General features: G+C 35.6%; 1 protein-coding gene across 3 annotated transcripts in view; it reads right to left on the bottom strand.

Moving 5' to 3' along the window:
* KIAA0586 (KIAA0586 ortholog) overlaps positions 1–11,053 on the bottom strand; it is a 104,913-nt gene extending 93,860 nt beyond the window's left edge. The window contains exons 1-6 of one of the 3 annotated variants that reach the window (XM_028495952.2): positions 10,988–11,047; positions 10,249–10,530; positions 9,277–9,347; positions 6,536–6,605; positions 5,731–5,800; positions 538–712 (exon numbers count right to left, since the gene is read on the bottom strand). In XM_028495952.2, the coding sequence (XP_028351753.1) occupies positions 538–712; positions 5,731–5,800; positions 6,536–6,605; positions 9,277–9,347; positions 10,249–10,504 (642 nt within the window). In that variant the 5' untranslated portion in view covers positions 10,505–10,530; positions 10,988–11,047. Of the gene's footprint in view, positions 1–537; positions 713–5,730; positions 5,801–6,535; positions 6,606–9,276; positions 9,348–10,248 lie in introns of all 3 variants that reach the window. The other 2 variants (XM_028495953.2, XM_007105235.3) reach the window with 2 other exon arrangements.
* Between the last annotated feature and the right edge of the window lie 340 nt (positions 11,054–11,393).

Here is an 11,393-nt window from a genome sequence, read left to right as displayed (position 1 = left end):
ACAGTGAAAGGCCCACATACCACAAAAAAAAAAAAAAAAAAAAAAAAAAAAAAAAAAAATACTTAAATGGAAATTAAAAAGAAGGAAATAGCAAAACAAAGTAGCTTTCGATACTTCACTAATCTGAGGCTGAGTTAGGTCAGCAGTCTTGGCTCTCCCACGTATTAGCTCTAAGACCTTATTGCTGACTCTGACCTGTTTCTTGTTTTTCCCATTTACAAACTGAGGGGTTTGGCACAGATGGTCTGTATGGTCCCTTCTAGCTCTAAAATAAGGATGACCAACCATCCCAGGTACCCAGAACTGAGGGGTTCCCAAGATGAGATTTTTCAGTGCTAAAACTAAGAAAGTCCAGGATTTTCTAGAACTAACACAGGGATGAGAGGTAAATCTCACAACTTCTGAGAAATAATTCACAACTACAGACAGCAATATCCCTAGCCAATGGCTGGACACAACAATTACAGAATCAGTTTCTAATAAACATTTTTACATTTTACAAAGTAGTAATGACTATCTGGGAAGAAACAGATATACTTTTATCAGTGGAGCTGCTGTTGCAATGGCGGCAGCAGTTGCTGCAGCCACAGTTGCAGCTGAATCAATTCCACTGGGTGAAGTTCTATTCTCCTGAATAATAGGGTCCTTTTCTGTGCTGGCATCTTCTAAAAGCTGTACCTTTACCTCCTTAAAGACAGGCATGCTTTGAGCTCTGTAAATAAAAAAGGAATAAAATCTATTCAGTAAACTCTACTGAACCGTTAGAAGAAATACCTACAAGTGGTAATCTGCTGCAGGTGAGTTTTCTTGATATTTTTAAAAAGTTAAATCCCTATTTTTCACTATCAGCATCTTATCAGTCATTTGGTTAATGAAATCTATTAAGGCTCAGGTCACTACACACTAAAGAAATAAAAAGGTAATTCCTTGAAGGCACTGATATTTCAGAAAATATGACTTACGCATGTGGAAAAGACATGGGCACAATTACAATGATTTATAGTCAAGAAGTACAAATTTAAAACATGCAGAAAAGGCTCTAAGAATTTAGGTATCAAGTTTTACTCCCAAAGTAAGACAACCCAAGAGGGATTGTTAAAACTGCTGAAAAGAATTTTTAAAATTCTAACTCATTTAGATTTAATAAATGTCACCTAGCTTATTAAAATGGGCACAAAATACACTACTAAGCAGTCTGGATTAAAAATGAGTCCAGAAAATAGATACATATTCACAGTAAGGCATTTAACTAAACACCTAAAAAAAAAAAAAAAAAAGACTGGTCAATTTTGTGCTGTAATTGGCCTAAAAGAAATCAATGAAAGAAAACAGTGACACAACTGAAGAGTCCCTAATGTAAGCCTAAGTAAAATCAACAGGAATGAGCTCCATCTCCAGCTGCTGAATTTCCACCCTTTGATTTTTGAAGAAGGCCACAGAGCTCTTAAACTTACTCCTCATTGATGTTGCCTCATTTCTATTAAGAGCATCATTTTTCTCTCATTCTCAAAATTTTGAAGTTAACTTCTCTATCCTCCATTTACCTTCTCATGCCCAAATGAGTCATCAGGTTTTGTCAACTATTTCATCACAATTGCAGGACTAGTGTCATGGAATTATGGAGGTAGGGGGAACCCAGTAGCCCATCTTTCCTAATTTTCACATCAAGAAACTGAGGTCCATAGAGGTAACGGGATTTACTTGATCACGTCACAGAACTAGTAGGTAGTTGAGTTAGGACCAGTTCCCAGAGATCGTCCCATGACACCAAGCTTTCTCTCTCAAAACAGCACTTCTCCCTTCAGACTTCTGCTCTAGTACAAAACCATCATCTCTGGCCAACTATTTCATTCTTCCAGTTTCTAATTGCTTAAAAACTTTCCACACACATTTTCCCACCATTCAAAAATCTAAAATCATTCCTTATAGACAACTGAATAGGCTACTTTCCTGTTTGGCCTTCCACACACTCCGTCCTCTGGCCCTGCCCTATACACACTGCACTTTTCCTCCCAAAACCACCTCTTCCGGAGTCACACTGCTCTCACTGACTATACCATGCCACTCTCAAGCTGACTCCATGCTTTTTCTCACTCTGTTCTCTCAACCTTCTTCACCCAACTTACTCTATCCTTCTCCTCAAGATACAGCAAAAGCCTTACCTTTTTCAATAAGCCTGTTCTCATAACACTTCCTCTTGATCTCTCCATTCATTAATTACTTTTGCATTTACTTCCTATACCACACAACTGAGGCTTGATAGTCAGCCATCCTATGGTTTAAATGTCTGTACAGAACAGTTTAACAATGTATTGAATGCTTCCTCTCACAGCTCTAATCATGCATTCCTCCATATATCTACCTATTCTCTCCCCAACCAAGCTCTAAGCAACCTGGGGTGGGGGGCCGGGGACTTCTTTTATACCAAACAGCAACTAAGAAAGAGCACATAGTAGGTGCTCAATATGTATTTAGCTGACTGAGTGGTGTACTAAGAAAATGTAATTCAGATAATCCGTCTCTTTTAGAATTTCTGTCTGAAGTCTGAATGTGACTTACCCTTTAAGATCTTTCATTCTACATTAATACATTAAATTGACCAACAAGAAAAATAACATTATAAGGCTAGACATCAACTTCTTCATAGGCTTTAAAATTTTATTTTTTCCAATTATCAAATTAATAAATGCTCAATGTAGCAAATGAGCTTCTAAGTGTAAAGAACTAGAAAAAATGCACATAACTCTCCCATTCAGAAGAAACTGTTTCCTTCTAGTCTTTTTCTAGAACTTTCTTCTTTATTCCTAAATCCTCTGAATCCGGCATCTATCCCAATGCTACACTGAAACTGCTCTTACCAAGGCCATTAATACCTCCTCTTGCTCAATTCAATGGACACTTTTCAGTCCTTATCTTTCTTTACCTCTGAGCAGCTATCAAACTTAGAACCTCAATTCCCTTGGTTTTGTTAAGACCATACTCTCTTAACAACTCTGGATAAACTTTCTGAGTAGCATTTAGAAGCCACATTGCTTTCTTTGCACATCTCTTAAAGGTTTGGTTTTCTCAGAGCCCTACCCTATGCCATCTCTTTTCACTCTCACACTCCCACTGAGTCACTTCAATCACTTCCAGAGCTTAGACTACTATCTACATACAGATGACTTACGGATTTCTAGCTTAGACCCCTTCTGTGAATTTGACCTTTATATTCAATTTCCTATCAGACATTTTTCACCTGGATGTCTCATAGGTACCTCAAACCCCTGCTTACGTCTAAAATGAAATTTATTCCCCGAAGGCTTCCCTTTCTCAATGAATACTACTACTGACTATGCATTTATACAAGCCAAAAATCTAGGATCCATCCTTAGCTCCTTCCTCACTCTCACATCTAAGCAGCAATTCCTGTCAATTCTATCTCCAGATCATCTTCCAAACCTGTGTACTCCTCTCCAGCCCAGCATGATTCCCACCCTCACATTCCACCACTCCCCATGTACTCAGGACCAATCTAATTCATCTCTTTAAAAGATTCCTGAAAAATTCATAGTCAACTGGTTTCCTGGACTCCAGTCCAGTCCTCTTCCACTCCATTTTTTCATAACTACCTGAGTGAGCCTTTTAAGAAAAATATATCATACTTTAAAACTTTTAAATGATTTGCCGTTTCTCTGTAAGTCCAAACTTCTTTAAAGTAGTTTATAACCTCACCCCTTGCTTATCTCTCCAGCCACATGTAAGGACATTCAACCCTTTTTCTAGACACTCTGGACAGACTCTTCATTCCTCAAAGGCTCCAGCTGATTACCTTTTATCACAGCTCTACAGCATATTATAGTAGCAAATAGGGCAGATTTTCCATCATTCCATTTCTGTTTCTCCAAAATTAGCTATTCTCAACTGTGTGCATTCTACATGTATGTATTCTTAACAGTATGTGTATATATTCTCAACTTGTGTGTCCTTCCAAGTAAATTTTAGAATCACTTCGCCAAATTCCATCCACCATTCTCAAAAAAAAAAAAAAAATTTCAATTGACACTGACTACAGCAAAATCTCTCTTAACCCAGTACGAGAGTCATTTTATACTTCTGACTCAATTATTATTCTCTACATTGCAATGACCTTCTCAGAGGCCATTCCTAGTTTTTTTGTTCTTGCTTTTTTAAAAACCTTCTGTTCATCCATCCTGAAATGGGGAGAGATCTACTGTGAACAGATAAGAGGAGTAGTGTTCACAGTTACCTCTCACTGTCCACTTGTATATAAACAACTTCTCCCTCTCCGATCTGAGAGTTCTGACTTGAAGTTAAGTTGATAAAGTCCCTATTATGGTTGCAAGCAGCCACTTTCACCTGGGGTCAGCTGGATGGAAATGGTAATCACTTTCTCTCCAAATGAGTCAGATGTAGTCTGCAATTTTTAGTTCAAGTATAGAATTTGGGAGACTGCACTACTCCCTCATGCTCTTACTTTTGCCTTTTCTTATGTATTTACAAATCCCAGAATGCAATTTACCACCCAAATTCTCCTCCTAACCACCATATCACATATTGGGAACTGGAGGCTGATCAAATGTAAAAAGGAAAAGCACCATTAAGCAAAACAACCAGTTGTGAAACTCTGGCTGGCTCAGATCACACCCTTGTAGTTTGGAGGTAATATTTATTTTGTTAGTGTTTCCCAGAGTATAATATGTGTACCATGGATAACTATAGGTGAAAAAAGAATAAACTTTATTTTAATAGTTATATACTTATTTTCATTGTATTATTAGAAATACTGACTTTCCACTTATAGAAGTAATCTAAAATTTCCTTTTTGAATAAAATAAGAGTTCAAAAGTAAGTAAAAATTTTTCCTATTTTCTAAGGGGCGTCCCAGGCTGCTCTGGTTCAGGAGTAGAATACATTTAGCCTAAGAATATGTATCTCATTCTACTGCCACTAATGATAAAAAAAAAAATTCCTCCAGTGATATATTCTTTCATGTTTAGCATGGTGCTGTTGTCAGGGTTGGTTCTGTATTTCACTGGCATTAAAGATAAAGTTGGGAGGAAGCATTTGAATAGAGTAGTAGCCACATTCCCCTTCACTCCATCCAGATACTAAGTTTGTCCCTTTCTCAAATCTTAACCAGAAAAAGTCTAAATGTCCTTTGATAGTAAGTAGTATTATATATTTGGAACTACTTGACTACTGCTATAAGCAGTATAGTGAGGTGACTAAGAGAGGACTCTAAAGACAGACTACCTGGGTTTGAATCCCAGCCCAGTGAATACTTGCTAAATGACTTTGGGAAAATCAATCCCTCTCTACCTCAGTTTCCTTATCTATAAAATGGGGATTCTGTAAAATTGGGATAGTGATGGAATCTATTTCATTGGATTTTGAGAGAATTAAATGAGTTAATGCATATAAAGTGCTTAGAACAATACATCTTCAATAATAATAATAATAATAATAATAATAATAATATACAGCCACTGAGTATTTTACACATGCCCAGCAATAATAATAATAATAATAATAATAATATACAGCCACTAAGTATTTTACACATGCCCAGCACCATGAAAAATGCTTTATACATATTATCACATATATATATTTCACACATTGAAAAAAAAACTTTTTCCTAGGTGCAAAGTATAAATAAAGCTGATTTTAGAGAATCATATAGAAACACAAGAAATGGCCCGTCTATTTTCTGTAAATGAAACTTACTTTTGTTTTAAAACTGCTCTTAGAGCATCTTTCTGTCCCATAGTGTACTGAGAAATAAAGATGTCATTTGCTGCAAAATCAAAACACAAAAATTTATTAAATTTTGATAAGCTACTCAAAGAAAAACTTTTTTAACTAAAGAAAATGTTTGGGGATTCAGCAATATGACCTCTCAATTTAAAAAGGTAAGGAACAAATTAAATGACTAATAATAGTTATAACCCTAGAGTGTAGGAAAAAAATTGTGTAAAAACACCTGGGGCCAAATTAGAGACATTTGTTCAAACTCTAACAATAAAACTGCTTAGATGAAAATAAAACCAACTACTTTTAAAATGTCATTAAATAAATTTTTTAAATGCATATTTTAATCTATTATCTTACCAAAGACTATACAAAACTTGAATTCAGCATGTATAAATAGGTATCAAATACCAAACCTATGCAATATGTTGGCAATAATAAAAGTATCCTTACCATTAAAAACCATTTTCTGGACTTTAGAGATTCCATTAGTAGCTTAATTTGGAAGGAAAAACTAATTAAAATTGAAAATAGTAAGAAAAAACTATAAGGCTGTTTAATGAATATCTAAAAAAAAAATCAATGAGGGGGAATAGAGTTAGTATTTGATGAGTACAGAGTCCCAGTTGGGGAAGATGAAAAGTTCTGGAGATGGATGGTGGTGATGGCTGCACAATATGAATATACCTAATGCTACAGAACTGTACACTTAAAAATGGTAAAAATGGTAAATTTTATGTTATGTATGTTTTATCAAAAAAAATCAAATCTATCCTTTTACCTTTTTGTCTGTTTTTCTCTTCTGTTTTATCCAAAGGCAACACTTGCACTGCAACATCTTTAGAAAAATCCTTTAAGATATGAAAGGAAGAAATGAAAGGCTAAATAAACTTTATGATTTATTATTTATCAATTACCATTTACTAGCCATGTGACTACTGTGCCCCGGGAGGACAGGACTGTGTGTTTTATATGCTTAATTCCCAGCACTACCATAATGCTTAGGTACCTTGAAGCTACTCAAATATTTGTTGAATGAGTAATGAGCTGTCATCAAGTGAACGAATGGGTAAGTGAACAAGCAAGCAACTGTGACCTTGAAATTCAGATTCAAATCCTGATTTGGTACTCTCAGCAGAGCAACTTATGTAACATCTCAGTGGCTATAGTTAAATGTGAAAATGTGATTCACTGTGAGTCAAATGAAGTTCGTAAGGATGGTCAACGCATGGCACGATATCACAAATTCATCACAGTATTCTTTGTCACTAAGCTATAATGTGGTCTCAGAAGACTTCACTATATAAGTGACACCTACTGGCAAAGAGCTTTCTGCTCACATGTGTGACCCTAGACTTCGCTTCTAAGATTCTATTCAGTGCTAAGACACCATGACTTTTTAAGTACTAGGTTCAGTCAACATTGCTTCATCTTCCTTACACACACATTTTTTCCCTGCGAAATCACTAAAGGGAAAAGAGAAAATGATTTAAAAAAAACTGATCCAAGCTATCTGCTGATAACAGGTGTTAACTTCCTAAAAATAGCCAATGAAGCTAACAATACAGTAGAATGTATCTGGGAAATTAATGTAAAGAACTCCCACAAACAGAAAAAGCACAGCACATAAATATGTAATTCATAAAAGAGTAAATACAGGTGTCAATATAAATGAAAAAAATTTTCCCTCCACTAATAATAAAAGAAATAGAAAATAAAACAACGAGATGCCTTTTTCACCTATCAAAATGGCAGGGGTTTTTTTGGTTTAATTTTAATGCTTCGTATAAATAAAGACGGGGGGAAGTAACTCCACTAATTCTTACTCATGACCTTGCTGGAGAATATATATTGATACAGTTTTTCTGGAGGCAATTTAGAAACATTGCAAAAAAGTGCATAATCTTTTATCTAATAATTTTACACCTAGAAATTAATACAAGGAAATGAGCTAGGATATATACCAGAATGTTCATCACCTGGTTGTATATATTATAAAAAACAGGGGGGAAAAAAAACTTAATGTCAAATGACAGGAATATGAACAAATAAACTTCAGTACATACATACACTGAAATTCTGTGAACCCATTAAAAGTTCCTAGGAAAAAAATCAGTGGCATGCAATGATAACCTTAATACTATTAAATTATAAAACAGTATGGTCTCACATTATATAATATATATACACATAGAAAAAAAACTCAGAATGTTAACAGTTGTTGATTTTAGTTGTGGAATTTCTTTTTTTCCTTCTTCTCTTTGTATTTTCTATAGTGATTTTTTTTTTTAAGTTTTTGTTTTCTTTCTGAACATGTGTAAGGATTTGTCCCAAGTAGGAAAAGGTATATCTCATCTTCTAGTAGTAGGGAGAAACATGTATGAATAGGAACAAATCCAAATAAGCTTAAAAATGTGAGCATATCAGACACAAACTAATTTCCTCATTAAAATAGCAGGGTCGGGCTTCCCTGGTGGAGCAGTGGTTGAGAATCCGCCTGCTGATGCAGGGGACACGGGTTCGTGCCCCGGTCCGGGAAGCTCCCATATGCAGCGGAGCGGCTGGGGAGCGGCTAGGCCCGTGAGCCATGGCCGCTGAGCCTGCGCGCCCGGAGCCTGTGCTCCACAACGGGAGAGGCCACAACAGTGAGAGGCCCGCATCCCGCAAAAAAAAAAAAAAAAATAGCAGGGTCAAGTCAATACACACTGTAATCTTAGTACTCATTTATGAAATAAAAACGTAATGCAAAGAGATTGCAATTTATGTTCATGATAAAATGATAAAGAACTAGGTTTGCTTTGCAGGTATATTTTATATTAGGCAAATATACACAAAACAAGCTGTGAGCCCGTATTAAATCTAATAGAATCCTACCTGATGATCTTCCAAAGATCACCTTTTTATCTTCAATTATACAATAATAGCATATCCATACATCTGGGAAATTATTTAAATAATGTAATTCAAATATCATTAATCATTAAATAAAGCCTGCTCAAAAAAGAAACAAAAAACACCAACCCAAAACTAGGGACAAAGTACAGCACATAATTATACATTTTTATTGTGAGTTTTTGACAAAGTTCATAAGTAAACAGCTTCGATATCGTTCTTAGTTTACTAGTTAAATTGACAATATATAGGTCAACATTATGATAAGTGGTCAAAGTCTAATTAAATTGCATGACCAAACATTACACTTATAATCAAATATTTTCAGCATTATAAATAAAAAATGTTATGATGAGAATTTCATGTTATTATTTCTTAAAGACCTCTCAAAAAAAAGTACACAAATGGCTTCAGAATAGTTTGAATGATATATAATTCACACTTCACTTTTTTTTTATTATGTTGTTACAGCTGCTTTACCTTTACCTTACAGATTGTAAAAACATTTCCTTGGTAAATGAAATTTAAATAAAAACAAGGTCTGTTGCTAATCAAACAAAATTTAAAAAAGCATTATTTGCCAATACTTAAAATTTTAACATGAGCATAATTAAGAATTCTTTTGCTTACACTTTCTGACACAGTGGGATTTTCTAATGGAGGCTGCTGATAATTTCTGGCAGAAGTTAAGTCTGATGAACCTAACAAAATAAAGGAATCAATTTTAGTGATTTTTAAATCAGAATGTTACCTTTTGAAACTGTACAAACATAATTCAAGAACTATAAACTCCATATTAATGCAATTAATTAAATTGGAAGCCACTCTTCATGCAAAAATCTTAAAATGTACTTAAATATATCCTGATGAAGGTTTTTACATCTGATATTTTGGAAAATAAGGGCTCAGAACTGACAATCAAATGAGGTAAGTATAAAATGTTATAAAATATATCATTACACTATTGGATTTGGACAAACTATGGGTACAATAATTTGCCAGGAATAAAACATGTGCATGATATAAAAGCCTGATTTAACAGCAGGCCTATGTTATGCTGTACCCCTCAAAAGCAGCACTATAAAAGCTGCTTTATTTATTCTTTTGTTTTTTGCGCTTATATTCATTAATTTGATTACCAGTGAAGTGGGTAAAGCATATGCTATCTTCACTTTCAGGGAGCTCCAGACAAGTGAATTGGGACATGGAAGCCATCAAAAGGCAGAAATTGTGCTTTTCTACTATCCTAACAGAAGGTAAAAAGCCAGCACTACTGGTGAAAAGTAAGCACATCACACTAGTTGAGTGTGTCCATCACAGATGTGGACAAGAATAGTGTGCCAAAGACACGCAAAGAAAAAACAAAATACGAAATGTTTTATTCATTCTATCTATTCAATATTATTCGATGTAGACTGTCGGTGTCTGGCCATTTTCCCAGGAAAAGGGGTCACTTTTCAAACGCCTGTTCAAACTAGACATACATTTAGGAATTTAAACATTAAAAGTCCTCTAAATTTTGAAACACAAAAAACGAAATGAAAATAAAGACTAAAGATTTACAGAAGTGAAAACTGGTTGAAACTATTTGGAATCACATACCACATAACGTTCCATTCAAGCTCTTCCCAGTTCTAACAGGAAGACGTTTATTTGCAGACAACGCTGGAGGAACACGGGACAACTCATCTTTCAGCAAAGCCAAATTATCTCCCTGATTTGGAGAAACTACCTCACGAAGTCTCCTCGCTGGTATTTTAACCTTTTTTTTCTTTTCCGGGCTAAACTCAGAGCCTTCCATATTACTGGTAATAAAACTAGTCCCACAATTATGAACAGAATTTTCTTCTGGGTCCATAAAACTTCAGAACAAAATTTTCACCGCTTTGAGGATTTCGGGGGGGCAGGGGTAGGGGAGAAGAAATAAAGTGGGAGTATGATAAAGAAAACGTGAATTTCAAGTGATTTTGAAACATGCAGTCATCAACTTTTAAATAAAACGTCTAAACAGACGATGCACAAAGCTAGAAATTTCAATTTGGTATTTAATCCAGGACTAGAGACGACTAGAACATATTTACCCATTAATCCCACTCAGTCTATTAATGCACCATGCCAATGAATCTGAAAGTGAGGGTGACAAGAGAATGGTCGCATAAGCAATAATAACAATAACACAGAGCACTCCCCAACCGGAGAGATGGCAGTGCAAAACCAACCAGATGTGGAGGCGGAGTTAAAATTTGAGATGAAGGAGTCAAGCAGGTAAAACCGAAATGCTATTTTTTTCAAAATCACCCAAAGAGTCTTACACACCCCTCCAGAAGCAACAATCAGACACCTAAATTCACCCCTCTGCGTCTTCCGAACCCTCGGCAACAGCGGAGTCACGGGTCTAACCCGACAACAGCTTCAGTTGCCCGCGGGTCAACACCTACTTCCCTTTAAACCCGCCCTTCAGACACAACACGCATGCGCGCCATGAAATCGTCCCAAATATCCAACCAAAAAGCTAAACGCTCTCCGGTGCTCTTCCATTCCTCTCCGGGTGGAAACAAACTCCCAACATAAAAGGCTTAAAACGGGTGTGAATTTTTTGTTTTATTAAAGGCAGTACATTGCCCCACAAGACTTAAAACATTGAATAACACTCGGGAGTTTCATCCAAGACCTGAAGAGCTCCCAACGTAGATGATAATACCAATCTTGTTTATTAGGGACTGTTCACAGAGTAGCTCCTGGAGACC

The sequence above is a fragment of the Physeter macrocephalus genome, chromosome 11 (assembly GCF_002837175.3).
Source record: "Physeter macrocephalus isolate SW-GA chromosome 11, ASM283717v5, whole genome shotgun sequence".
Taxonomy (NCBI): Eukaryota; Metazoa; Chordata; class Mammalia; order Artiodactyla; family Physeteridae; genus Physeter; species Physeter macrocephalus.
This window is presented reverse-complemented; position numbering and strand designations above follow the sequence as displayed.